Raw genomic sequence first — 14,425 nt, 5'->3', positions numbered from 1 at the left:
GTTCTCTGCCGACAAGAGGATTCATATGTTATAACTAGGGGAGGGCACCAATGTATGACATGCTCTATGTCTCTATGTTTTTATATCTCATACTATGTCATGGGAATTTTTTTCATGCATGCTTCTTTGTAATATCTTAGCAAAGAGATAAAGCCTGAATAAAGTCTGAAACTCTCTCCCTCAGTGATATCTTTGGATAAAGGGTATAAGAAAAGGAGGCCGGTCAACTCTTGCGTGATAAAGAGGGATGAGATTGTGTACAAGGTTGATCATGGACAAACTTTTATGTCTGCTTCTCTTAAGACTGGGGAAGAGGAAGAAGATAGAACAGAAGGAGGGGTCATTTCTAGTTCTGTTCTGACGTTCTAAAAAGTTGAAGGAGAGGGATCTCTCTCTATAGCAGAGGGTTGATAAACTACTGTAATACCTGATATAATCTTAAATAGAACAAAAAAAGAACAATATTTGGGAGAAAACTCTCTGGCTCACATGTATCTCATGGTCCTAACTTTTCTCTCATTGACTAATAAAAAGAATCAATTAATCTGGGGCTTAAGAAGAAGAAAAGCATCTCTCTAGAGCAGGGGGGTCAACAAACTATGGCCCCCAAGCAAAATCTGGCCTGTCACATGTTTTTGTAAATAAAGTTTTATTGGAACATGGCCATAGCCATTTGTTTATGTAGCTATGGCTGCTTTAATTTTGCATGATTGCAACAGAAGTAGGTCTTTTGCATATGGTTCATAAAGCCTATGATATTTATTATCTGGCCCTTTATTTAAAAAGTTTGCTGGCCAGACACTGTGGCTCACGCCTATAATCCCAGCACTTTGGGAGACCAAGGTGGGTAGATTGCCTGAGGTCAGGAGTTTGAGACCACTCTGGGCAACATAGTGAAACCCCACCTCTATTGAAAATACAAAAAATTTTAGCCAGGCACGGTGGTGTGTGCCTGTAATCCCAGCTACTTGGGAGGCTCATGCAGGGGAATGGAGGTTGCAGTGAGCCGAGACCACACCACTGCACTCCAGCTTCGGTGACAGAGCGAGACTCCGTCTCAAAAAAAAAAAAAACAAAAAAAAAGTTTGCCAACCCATGCTCTAAATAACCAATCAAAAATTCTCCTGAGTTCAGCCATGGTGGAAAGCACTGCAGCGATTTCACAGGAACTTAGAAATACCATCTGACCTAGCAATCCCATTATTGGGTATATATCCAAAGGAATGTAAATCATTCTATCATAAAGACACATGTACGTGTATGTTCCGTATAGCACTATTCACAATAGCAAAGATATGGAATCAACCTAAATGCCCATCAATGGTAGGCTGGATAAAGAAAATATGGACACCACATTTTATGGAATACTATCCAGCCATACGAAAGAATGCGATCATATCCTTTAAAGCAATATGGATGGAGCTGGAGGCCATTATCCTAAGCAAACTAACACAGGAACAGAAAGCCAAATATGGCATGTTCTCACTTATAAGTGGAAGCTAAACAAGAATACATGGATACTAGGAGATGAACAACAGATACTGGGGCCTACTTGAGAGTGAGGGGGTGGGAGGAGAGACAGGATCAGAAAAAATACCTATTGGGTACTGTGCTTATTACCCAGGTGATAAAATTATCTGTACATCAAATCCCCATGACATGCAGTTTACCTATATAACAAACCTGCACATGTACAAACAACAACAAAAAGATCTCCTGAAACTGGTATGTGTGTGTGTGTTTGTAGGATTGGATCTTGGTCAAAAGAGAAACAAAGGATGGATCCTAGATGCTCATTTATAAAGAGAAGATGAGACTGATAATAACAGGTCATTCTGTAGACGGTATCTCAGAGAACAGCTGAAGGGAGAAATGATCATAATCACAGAAGCTCCAGGGATATGATCTCTTTTTTTTTTTTTTTTTAGACGGAGTTTCATTCTTGTTGCCCAGGCTGTTGTGCAATGGTGTGATCTCAGCTCACTGCAACCTCGTTCAAGCGATTCTCCTGCCTCAGCCTCCTAAGTAGCTAGGATTACAGGCACCTGCCACCCCGCCTGCCTAATTTTTTTGAATTTTTAGTAGAGACAGGGTTTCACCATGTTGGCCAGGCTGGTCTCGAACTCCTGACCTCAGGTGATCCACCCGCCTTGGCCTCCCAAAGTGCTGGTATTATAGGTGTGAAATGCCACACCCAGCCAGGGATATGATAATTTAAAAACCTAAACATAGCTGACTTTCTTGGAAATTTATCTTTCTAAGAAAGATAAATGGCCAGGTGCAGTGGCTCACACCTATAATCCCAGCACTTTGGGAGGCCGAGGTGGGTAGATCACCTGAGGTCCGGAGTTTGAGACCAGCCTGACCAACATGGTGAAATCCCGTCTCTACTAAAAAGTACAAAAATGAGCCAGGCGTGGAGGTAGGTACCTATAGTCCCAGCTACTCAGGAGGCTGAGGCAAGAGAATCACTTGAAACCGGGAGGCAGAGGTTGCAGTGAGCTGGGAACGTGCCACTGCGCTCCAGCTTGGGCGACAGAGCAAGACTCCGTCTCAAAAAAAAAAAAAAAAAAAAAAAAAAGAAAGAAAGATAAATATGGATACTGGTTTGCCTAGCAGGAAAATAAAACTGATATAACTCAAAGGACAAAGAAAACATGCTTGAGAATGGGTGGAGAGTTTACCTCATATTGTTGGAGACAGCGGTTCAGGCTGTCAACATCTGTTTCACTGTTAGATCCCTTGCTGTTCAGAATAAGAATGGTATTGCCAACCCAGGCTCTCAGATCTTGAAGTCTGCCTTCTAGCTGTGTGTGCTGATTTAACACTTTAGTCTAAGAAATAAATGGCAAATCACATTATGAAAATCTCCCAGCCACCCAGACTTTGTGAGCTTTTATGAATAAAAGCAAAATGCTACCTTTTCTATTTCCACAGCATTCTGGAAGTGGAGTAACCTGGAATTCCAAGTGTCACTCACAGAACTGAGAGACTTCTGAAGATTCTTGGCATCTTTCTCTAGAGCCTTCAACAGTTGAGCAGGAACTTCTTGAGGTTGGCTGATGATAATTTGATTCACACACTCTAATTCCTGACTGACCAAGGTGGTCAGATCCTTTAACTCCCTGTCTAATACCTGAGGGAATAAAGTGGAGTTACCTATAAAAGCAAGACTAGAAACCCTCTGGGAATCAGCTGTGAACACATTTCTCTCTTACCCCATGTCTACACACATTTTAGGGCTTAGAAAATGTTTTTATGTACTTTCATTAATTTACTTGGTTCTTGCAATCACTAATTCATGAGGTAGGCAAGGTAGATGTTATTGTTCTGGATTTACAGAAGAGATGTCTCATTGCTTTAAAAAAAAATGTGAACAGGCCGGGCGCGGTGGCTCAAGCCTGTAATCCCAGCACTTTGGGAGGCCGAGATGGGCGGATCACGAGATCAGGAGATCGAGACCATCCTGGCTAACACGGTGAAACCCCGTCTCTACTAAAAAATACAAAAAACTAGCCGGGCGAGGTGGCGGGCGCCTGCAGTCCCAGCTACTCGGGAGGCTGAGGCAGGAGAATGGCGTAAACCCGGGAGGCGGAGCTTGCAGTGAGCTGAGATCCGGCCACTGCACTCCAGCCTGGGCGACACAGCGAGACTCCGTCTCAAAAAAAAAAAAAAATATGAACAGTGTTCAAGGTCACCCAGCTGGTAAGAAGTACAGCCAGGATTTGGATTCAGGTTTTCTGACTCAGTGCAGTCTGCTCCCTCCACTGTAACTTGCTGCCTCTCTGAGAGTATCATTATGCCTTTCTCCAAGGAGCAGCTGTGCAGAATTAATGTGCTACAAAATAAACCCAAAGGATGACTCTTCCACTCTAAATTCCAGGGTCACGGAACCAAAGAACACAAAGCTATCCCCAACCAGCTTTTCCACTCATCTAGTCTGTAATATTCTGGTCCTCAACAGTGAAGCCAGAAATAAGCTGTGGAAGAACTTGATATAGTTCTTTGGCGCATCATCCTCAGCCCCAGTTCAGCCATCCTACCCAAGGCCACACACTAGATACTGAGAGAACCAGTAAACCACTACAATCTGTCTTCATTGTGACTCCAATCCTATGACAACTCTTAACCTCCAATTTCAGTGAAATAGCCACTCTTCCTCCCTCTAAAGGCTGACTTTCTATGTTTTTAGGGGACTGGTTCTATCAGTTACCACTTCCTCTCTCTTCTAACTTCAAGTTCTCTTTTTCAATTGGTTCTTTCTCCTCAGTCCAAAACCCATTCAAAACATTCCTTTCAATCCATCTCCTTCAAGTAGTGTCCCACCTCATTCCTTGCCTGTACCTAAGACTTCTGGAAAGAATGATCTATATTAATTGTCTCCACATTCCAACCTCCCATTTATTCCAGCTGCAAGTTAGTTTATATCCGATCACTCCACTGAAACTGTTCAAAATCATCAATAACTTTCAGGAGCTGAATCTCCCCTTGAGTCCTCATTGTACTCAATCTCCCTGCGGCAGTTACTAGGACTGACTCCTTCTCCTTTGGTTTCTGTGAGACAAGTATTTCCAGGTGTTCTTCAGAGATCTCCAGTTAGACTTTTTCAATCTATTTTATTTTTTGTCCTTTAAATGGTAGTGCTTTCGAATATATTTTTCTTTCTGTTTTTTTTTTTTTTTTTTTTTTTTTTTTTTTGAGACAGAGTCTTGCTCTGTTGCCCAGGCTGGAGTGCAGTAGCATGATCTCCGCTCACTGCAAGCTCCGCCGCCTCCTGGGTTAACGCCATTCTCCTGCCTCAGCCTCCCTGGAAGCTGGGACTACAGGCGCCCGCCACCACGCCTGGCTAATTTTTTTGTATTTTCAGTAGAGACGGGGTTTCACCGTGTTCACCAGGATGGTCTTGATCTCCTGACCTCGTGATCCGCCTGCCTCGGCCTCCCAAAGTGCTGGGATTACAGGCATGAGCCACTGTGCCCGGCCCTTTCTTTTTTTTTAAGACAAGGTCTTACTCCATCTCCCAGCCTGGAGTGCACTGGTGCATTCATAGCTCAATGAAACCTCAAACTCCTGGGCTCAGGCAAATCCTCCTGCCTCAGCTTCCTGAGTGGTTGGGACTAGGGTGTACACCACCAGGCTTGGCTAATTTCTTACTACGTTGCCCAGGATGGTCTCAAACTCCTGAGCTCAAGCAATCCTCTTGCCTTGGCCTACCAAAGAGCTGGGATTATAGGCATGAGCCACTGTGACTGGCCCTGAGTATGTTTTTCTTCCTAAATAGTCTATTTTGTCCAAGTTTCTTTTTCTTTGTTTTAGCCTCTCCTTTTGTATCAGAAGCTTTCTGGATGCTCAAGTGGAGAGTAATGCCCTAAAAAGCAGACTACAAACTCTACTGGCTGTAGTCTTCACTGAGGGTGATGGAGTTGGGCTATACAGTTGGGAAACCACTTATATCAGTACCATTAGGTCTTCCTCCTTGGGCTGGTCAAACCATAGCGGGAGCAAGGATATAGCTCAAAATTCAGTATGTATGTGAACTTCCAGTTAATCCTACTGATTTCTGTATGGAATATTTACCTTCAATAAATGGCTGCTCTCTCTAGTCAAGAGACACTCTGAATTACTTTCCTCAGAGGATGAACATCCAGTCTTCTGTTAGTGCACGGCATGAGCAGTTGCCAGGCTATGTGAAGTAAGTTGAAAATCTAAAGGTCTAATTGTTTCTTAAACAGACTTTAAACCAATTAGAAGCCCATCTGCATATCCACTTTCATCTCTTTCTGGTGCTCCCAATTTTTGAGGTTTTGGGGAGTTTTGTAGTGTAAATCAGGTTGTTCCTTAGCTTCCTCCACTGTAAGTTGAGGATCTGGTTTACTCTAGCTTGCTAAGGTAGTTACCTCCTCATCTATCTGCTTTCTAACTTCTAAAATTTTACTGTTGTTTTCTCCTTTCTTGCTCTTTATGAATTTACGTGCTTAAAACACAAAAAACCTTTTTCCTGATGTCTTAGTATAGTTTTAGGAAGTAAGAGAGATAAACTTATATATCTAACCTACTGTTTTAAGCCTCCAACATTTCTTGTTTGAATTACTGCAATAGTTTCATAACCAATCACTCTGCCTTTGAATTTACCTAAATCAATCCAAAAACACACAGATAACAACTGGTAGGGCCAGGTGTGGTGGCTCGTGCCTGTAATCCTAGCACTTTGGGAGGCCGAGGCAGGTGGCTTGCCTGAGCTCAGGACTTTGAAATCAGCCTGGGCAACTGGTGAAACCCCATCTCTACTTTAAAAAAAAAAAAAAAAAAAATTAGCCAGGCATGGTGTCGGGTACCTGTAGTCCCAGCTATTCGGGAGGCTGAGGCAGGAGAATTGCTTGAACCTGGGAGGCAGAGGTTGCAGTGAGCCAAGATCACGCTACTGCACTCCAGCCTGGGCGACAGAGCAAGATTCCATCTCAAAAAAAACAAAAGCAAAACAACAACAACAACAAAAAAATTGGTAGTAATTACATTCATAGCCAAATCCAAGGTCTGTTAAAGTCTATCCTTTATAAATCTTATCCAATCTATCCAAATGTGGCCCATCTCATAATTATCTGACAAGGGTCTGAGATTGTTTACCCTAGAATAGAGTGCAAGCAGGTCCTAGTAAGTCTTGAAATCTTCAAGGAAGATGGAGGCAGCTATCTTGAAGCTGATGTCTGTGGTGGAAGTCCCTGGGAACCTACCTTGGCCTGACACAGCAGATCCTGTAGTTCTGCCAGGTTTAGCTCCAAAGGCTGCATCTGTCTGGTCCTCATTTCAATGTTCCGTAACAGAGACAGATAGGATACTAGCTTTTCATCATGTTCTAAACAGAGTTGCCAGGTAAATACATTCTGTGGAGCCAAAAAGAAAGCTGACTCAGTTCTGACATTCTTCCTTAGAGAGCAGAAGCTCAGAGCTATCAATCTACAAGCATCATTTTACCAAAATTTCCAAAAGTTATTCTGATTTTAGGTAGCATCATCCTAGTATTTCTATTAGCTTGTTTCTATTTAAAACCCTTGCAGATTTCAGAAAGACATTCAGAGCCAATGCCTAATTTTTCAACAACTTTGTTACAAACAGATGATGATAAACTAAGTTATATCTTAGAGAATCATCTAGTGCCTTAAAATGTATATAGGTATACAATTATACATATGTAAACTCTGTACCCAGTTAAGAATTTTAGCATTAAACTAATTATATCTTTAGGGGGAAAAAAAAAGCACACCACTTACTTGTGTTGCTCTGAAGGGCTCTGGGTTTACACCTCCATTTCCCTTTCCTCCAAGTGCAGTCATGAAGGGAGTTTGTTCAATGCCAGGGCTTTCTCTGACCTTTTCCTGTGGTGTCTTCTCTGTCTTCACTGTAGAGCATACTGTTAGGGACATTGTCTTTTCTTCACTGGTCTCTGGAACAGTAGGACTAATGATGGCATTCTGTTGCCCTGTATTCTCTTTCTGAGACACTCCTTTGAATAGTTTCTCTGGAAGAAAGGATCCCAAGACTCTGGAACCTCTCTGAGTCACTATGTCCTCAATGGATCCTGCTTGCAGACCTGTAACGTTAGGGTTTGCCATTTCTAGAAATTTCTCTCCAGTTATTTCCTGTGTTGCTATTTCAGATTTGAGAGTTCCACAAAGTTTATCATCACTTTTGCTGCCCTGATGATGAAGGTCTCTTCTGTCTGAGAATTCTAGATAACTGACTTCTTTTGAATCTGGTCTAGAAACTGTAATTTCTTCCAATTTGAGACCTCTTGCTCGGTCAAAGGATACTTCTTGGTATGACTTTTCTTTACATTCATTAGATGAGGAAATGAGATGTTTGGTTTCCTTGGTTTTAGAAGTAACACAGGAATCTTGATGATAGTTGGTCTCCCGTCTGGTGGTTCCTTGGAAAGACCTGTCTGTTTTGGAAATTTGGGATGAGCCTGTCACTTGGGCTTTTCCATCTGATTCCTGGTAGTGCAATCCTTCAGGTCTTGGGGTCATAGAAGGGAATGGTTCACTCTGGGCCCCACAAGCAATTTCTTGAGATAAGTTTTCTTCTGGTTTTAAAGTCAAGCAGAGACTTAAATTGTTTACTTTTCCTTCACTGGCCTGTTTAGAGCTGAAGAGTGTTAAAGCATCTAGATGTTTTACAGAAATTCCTTGAGGTACCACTTGGGAAGAAGAGTCTTCAGTTTTAAAAATAACAGAAAATCCCTTTTCTGTATCAGCTTCTTTCCCTTTTTCACTTGAGGTCATTTCCCTAGGCTGGCTCTTTATATGGGAGTCATGCTCATCTCTAATGGCAGTTTCCTGATACAACATTTCTTCAGAAAGAAATGCTGATTTGCATGTTCTGATGCTTTCTTCTACAATCACCTCCCTCTTCTCCCTCTTACTTTTCACCCCAGCATTCATTGGTTGCTGCAAAACCTGCTCACTCGGCAATTTGCCTGATGTTTCACAATATGTTTCTTGTACTTCCAAAATCACTTCCCCTTGATTTTCTCTTATTTCTTCAGAATCTAGACATGAGGTAGACTGCTTCATATGAGAAATAATTTCTATTTTTGTCTCTGCTTTTTCCTGCTCTTCATTTGTGTCATTTCCCATGTTATTTCTAGCCACTTCTTTGAGTTTAAAATCACAAACTTCAGAGTAAGTATGTGTCAATGACACTTGGCCCAAGGATTCACCTTTAAGATTATGAGGATTTATGATACTGATAAATTCTTTAGCATCTGGAGACATTCTTGGCTTATGTTGATCCTTGCACCTAAATTCCTTTAAGGAAATTTCCCTGCTCTTTTTTGCCTGCTCCCCATCAGAAACTCTCACTTTAACCTTTTCTTGTGCAGACTGATTTTCAACTTGAAGTAATCTTTCACTCTCTTCTACTTTATTACAACTCATTTCAGCAGTCTGATTACAAGCAATTAACATATCCTTTCTTAGAGATTCATTTTGCAATGCACACACTTCAATCCCCTCTTGCTTTTCAATCTGAGCCCTGTGATTGCTGAACTCTGAAGTATCTATTTGGATCATATTTGCCAGTTCAGGACTGATCAGTCTTTTCTCAATAGCTTCCGCTAAAGTCACTCTCTGATCACTAAATATGTCAACAATTCCTCCATTTAACACCTGATGAGATGCAATAATTCTGACCATGTTTTCATCCACCAGTTCCTCTTCCAAAGCTGATGCCAATGTCAGTCTTTTTCCAGTAGCAGTGTCTATGATTCCACCAGTATTTGCCTGGGCTTCCAGAACCTTCAGCGTAGATGCAAAGTCTACTTTTCCAAGCTGAATTGCTTGAGACAATGTAAGCACTTTGTCGCTCACTCCATCTTTAATGTCTGAGAAGGGAATTACTTCTAGATATCTCTGTCCAGATTCAATATCAATCTTACATTTCTTGACTAATTCTGAGTAGGGGACAATTCTGCAGTTCTCGGGATCTACAATGCCATGCATCATTCCTGGAGACAATACTGCTTCATTAGTTAACAGTCCTTCTTTTTTAGCTTCTGCCAAGGTCAATCTCTGACCAGAAATGAGATCCACAAAGTTTCCACTAAAGGCCTGAACTTCCTGGATTTCTCTTTTCAGGTCTGGGGTAATAAGATCTAATTTTATGGCTTTAGGGAGGGAAACAGTTTCCTTTGTTTCAGGATTGAAAATCTGATGGATGTTTAAGTTTTCAACTCTTTTGAGTTTCTTGGCTAAATCTTCACCAATTAAGCCATGTCTGAAGGCATTATCAACAGAAAGTCTCATCCCAGATATATGGTGAATGATACCTCCATCTAGCACCTGCTTAGTCAACAAACGAATGGCCTCCTCTCTCTCCAAAAGACCTCTGTCAATGGACTGCACAACTGTTAAAGGGGCTTTACTATCAGGGTCTATAAGTCCTGTTGTTTCCATTTGTAAACTAATTAATCTCTCCCTAACTGTTTTTTCAGCATCTCTACCTTTGGAAGCTTTCTCCAGATTTATAAGCTCTGGCTGGTCAGCAATGTCCACCAAGCCAAGAGTTGAGGCCAAAGTTACTGAAACTTTTTTGCCTCGTTTCAGATCAATAATTCCACCAGTCACCACCTGCCTCTCTAAAATTCTGGTGGCTGTTTCCTTGTCAAGAAGTCCAACCGTAACTGCATCCTTTACAGAGCATAGTGTGTGGGTACGGGGGTCTAAGATACCACTTATAGCTTTGTCTGCCATGAGGACATTATGTAATAATTTCTCATCCATCAGACCTTCATTAATGACTTCTTCAGTTGTCAAAGACTCACACGTCTGAGAGTCAAAGAACCCCTGAAACATGTTCAGCTTCTCCATAAGCTTCACGGCAGTGTGACTTGGCACGATGCCTCGGGATATTGCTTCATTTAGTAAGAGCTTTTGACCTGTTTGTTCATGAAAGATACCACCATCTAGTAACTGTGCAGATAACACATTTAAGGTAGCTTCTTCAAGCAATTCTGATGGATGACTGTAGGACAGAAAAGTTTCCCTGCCATTATCTTCCTCATTGGTCTTTTCTAATATCATCATACTACCACCTGCGATGTTCTGTGCTTCTTGAGTTTCTTTATGGTCATCCTTAGCCAAAAATGTTTTCTTTAACATTTGCTTTTTGTCCAGAGGATGAATGTTCACATCAGTTTCAGACTTTAGTTCTAACTTTACACCTAGAGTTTTCTTTACCTGAACTTCTGACTTTTTGCTTTGGGGTTTTATGTGAGATCCTCCAGTTTCATCATGAATATATTCAGTCTCAAGAGTGTGTGCTTGTTCATTCTGACACGTAAAAGAAGTGTTTCTGAGAGGCTGATGTTCTTTCTTTGGTGTTTCAACAGAAAAAAGATCTTTGTCAACCACCAACGGCACACCTTCTGCCTCCGCAGGAGGTACAGTCAGGAGGTGTCCCCTGCTGGCATTTTCTTTGATAGACACTGCTGTTTGGTCTTCCCTCGTGGTATCTATCAACTGCCTTTGTACCTCTAATTTGACTTTATTTATTACCTTCAAAGAGTCAACATTTGAATTTCTCTCTTTTTGTTCTACAAACAGATCCTCTTCAGGGTTCTCTACAGAAGAATCTTCTGTTTCTACAGTGGTCTTTTTGCCTTTTTCTGTAGTGCAATCTTCCTGATTGGGATATTCTTTGTTCTGAGAAGAAAACTGGAACTCAGGCAGCCTCACAGTCCACCCATCGCTGAAAGTTCCTGAGATTTTCACATTAGCTGACTCTTGCAATCCCTCAGGAGTTTTTTGCCTTTGATGTCCAATTTCAACCACTTCTGGAGGACTTGTTTGATACTTGTCTCTGGATGTTAGTATCTCCATCAGCTCTTTATCTAACAGAAGCAGCCTCTGTCCATTTTGTACATTAATATAGCTGTGAGTCATCAGCTGGAACAACAGATTCTCACTCTTGCTTGCTATGGCCTTAGGTTGGCTCTTGCTGCACGGTAGAACTGCTGCTCCATGATTAATATTTTGTTCTGCAGAGTCTGCTAGTTGCATGTGGGGCATCACATCAGGTATACAAATCGATTTTAAGTTATTGGCAAGATCTCTGTCCAGGATACCACTTTCTATTGCTTTCTTCCAGGACAAAATCTCTGTGGTTGCTGGTAGAAACAGAGCCTTAATGTGCTGTCGGTTACTAAGGATTTTATGTGCTAGTTCAGTAGACACAATACCTTGTTCTAGGGCATCTGTAATTGGGAGGATCTCTCCAGATTCAGGCCACAGCAAACCCATGAATGACCAGAGGGACTCCAGAATCACAAGGGCGATCTTAGCAGCTACTAGATCATTGCTCACTGCTTCATTTATTGTTAGCCTTTGCCCCGTGACAGTGTCTATGATGCCTCCTGTCTGAAGCTGCCTTATAAGGATACCACAGGCCATATCTTGGTCAATCAAATTATGTCTTACAGCCTCTTCCACTGTAAGTCTGTGTCCTGTTCTTGGATCTACTATGCCACCAGCAAAAAGCTGAGCTTCCAGCAACCGGACAGTGACCTGCCTATCTATCAGCCCTTCCTGAACTGCACGGAAAATGCTAACCTTCCGGCCTGATTTCAAGCTCACCATTCCCCCTGCCAATTGTTTGACAGGCAGTAATTTGAATCCTGATTCCTGGTGGACAATACATCGTTGCATCAGATCCAGTAAACCAATTTTCTCAGCTGTGTTAGGGTCTATCAAATTCTTGGATGTTCTAAGATGAGACTCTAACACTGAATGAAGCCATGCAGAAATGAGGCCTTGATGAAAAGCCTCTTCCAGGTTAATACAGTTCTCACTAGGGGAAAGACTGAAACCTCCAGTTGCCAGGTGAGCTTCTAAGATTTTCAGTCCAACTCTCTCACTGATTATTCTCTTCTCAATTGCTTCCACCACAGAAAGAGGGCCTCTGCTCTCAGTAAGCCTGCTTATTAAGGCCAGGGCATCCTGTAGCTCCCGGAGCTCCTGGTACATCTGGGGATTAATGAGGTTTCTGGCTAGGCCCTCCTCCAAAGAGAGGTTTTCACCAGTCTCAGGGGCAATGAGGCCAGACATGATAACCTGAGATTCCAGAAGTGCAAGGCCTGTGTCTTGGTCAAGGAGGCCCTTTTGCATGGCTTTGAAGATAGGAAATATCTCCACTGTGCCTAGGTCAATCACCCCAGCAACTGCTCTGCAATCCTAAAAAAAAAAAAAAAAAAAAAAAAAAAAAAAAAAAAGGAAAAGAAAACTGAATCAGAGCCAATGGCAAAGCACAACTATTGAAAGGAGTCATTCAAAGAACTATAGTATTTAGGCCAGGCATGGTGGCTCACGCCTATAATCTGCCCGAGGCGGGCAGATCATGAGGTCAGGAGTTCGAGACCAGCCTGACCAACATGGTGAAAACCCTGTCTCTACTAAAAATACAAAAATTAGTTGGGCTTGGTGGTGCCTGCCTGTAATCCCAGCTACTCAGGAGGCTGAAGCAGGAGAATTGCTTGAACCCGGGAGGTGGAGGGTTGCAGTGAGCTGAGATTTTACCATTGCATTCCAGCCTGGGTGACAGAATGAGACTCCGTCTCAAAAAAAAAAAAAAAAGAACTATAGTATAAGCCCCAACATGTAGGAAATATTCTGAAGCAAGCCACCCAGTGTTAATAATAAAAAAGAGTTTTTCTACACTGCAGAATGTTTACTAGACCAGAAGTTCCTAGATCACTTGAGAGATAGTGGCATTAAGCATATCTGAGTGACAAGCTCTACAGGGTGGCAAGCAGTGAAAGTGATAGGATTTAATCTTATTTTTAAGACCAAATCATCATAAAGTTTCTTACAGACGCATAACAGTTCTCCCAAAGTGAGAATTCAACCCCATAAAACAAGTTTTTGCTGTTGTAAACCACACAGAAGACTCTGGAAGTAGCAATTCCCTGCTGATGAGCATAGCAGGACTGGTCCACAGAATAAGAGGGATTTATGCAGTCCAACAGCTCCAGAACAATTGTGCATCCCAGTAAACAGGCCTGTGTATATTACTCAAGAAAGTATTTTAGCCACTGGGATACTCGCATTCTTGGACAATGCTAGCTTCTCCCAAGGCAATGGCTCTAAATTAAATTAGTTCTAGGACTTGGAAGTAGCAAGACAAGGAAGAAACAGATCGGGAACCCTTGCCTACGGAACCACTAGTAACTTTTCTTCTGGTCCAGGCTAGAATGGGTAGCACAATAACCATGACTACAGCTGTCACTTATTATTAGATCTATTGAACACTGACATTTAATTCTCACAGTAATCCTATGAAAACAATTGTTTGAATCTTTAGTTTGAAGAAATGAAAATGAGGCACATAGTTTAGGTAACTTGTCCAAGGTCACAAAACTAGTAAGTTCCAGAAATAAATCAAGGTCTGACTCTAAATCTTGTATGCCCTCCCAGAGTCAGACCCAGAAAACTATAAAAGACAAGTACAGTAGAGTCACATCTTAACACAGGAGTTAGGTCCTAAGGTCAGTGAATAAGGCATATACGCTGTCAAAATTACTCTTGCAAATCCTAGAAAGAGCTCCTAAAGAATTCTCATTTTGAGATCTTTTATCACAGAATAATACATTCAGATTTTAAATTATTTAAGTGTTTAACCACTTAACAACACTTCATCATTTTTATTACTCTCCAACTTTTCAGCTCTTATTTATGTTCACTATTTTCATTTTCTGTATATAATTTTATCTGTCCCTCTTTGGTCAGTGCTACTTTCTGATTACTTATTTAACTCTCTACCTTATTGATGGAGGATCTTGTGGAAGCAGTTTCCAATTACTTCCCTGCCTCCTAAATAATAGCATTCCATTTTACCTCAGTGAGTAAGTTCCATAAGAGCTGATCCATTGCCCATG

At 41.7% G+C, this 14,425-nt stretch overlaps 2 protein-coding genes across 26 annotated transcripts in view; one reads left to right on the top strand and one right to left on the bottom strand.

The window, feature by feature from the left end:
• Positions 1–14,425, top strand: part of MYCBP (MYC binding protein) — a 657,065-nt gene that overhangs the window by 157,202 nt on the left and 485,438 nt on the right. The window lies entirely within an intron of this gene.
• The window catches only part of MACF1 (microtubule actin crosslinking factor 1), a 387,658-nt gene that overhangs the window by 145,825 nt on the left and 227,408 nt on the right, over positions 1–14,425 (bottom strand). For 19 of the 25 annotated variants that reach the window (XM_050797094.1, XM_050797116.1, XM_050797098.1 and 16 more), the window contains 4 exons: positions 7,269–12,725; positions 6,732–6,881; positions 2,921–3,136; positions 2,685–2,834 (listed from right to left, as the gene is read on the bottom strand). The exons of 5 other annotated variants lie outside the window; for them this stretch is intronic. In XM_050797094.1, coding sequence (XP_050653051.1) covers positions 2,685–2,834; positions 2,921–3,136; positions 6,732–6,881; positions 7,269–12,725 — 5,973 coding nt within the window. The remainder of the gene's footprint in view (positions 1–2,684; positions 2,835–2,920; positions 3,137–6,731; positions 6,882–7,268; positions 12,726–14,425) is intronic. One more of the 25 variants, XM_050797067.1, reaches the window with a different exon arrangement.

The sequence above is a fragment of the Macaca thibetana genome, chromosome 1 (assembly GCF_024542745.1).
Source record: "Macaca thibetana thibetana isolate TM-01 chromosome 1, ASM2454274v1, whole genome shotgun sequence".
Taxonomy (NCBI): domain Eukaryota; kingdom Metazoa; phylum Chordata; class Mammalia; order Primates; family Cercopithecidae; genus Macaca; species Macaca thibetana.
Note: the sequence above shows the minus strand (reverse complement) of the source record. Positions and strands in the feature narration are given on the sequence as shown.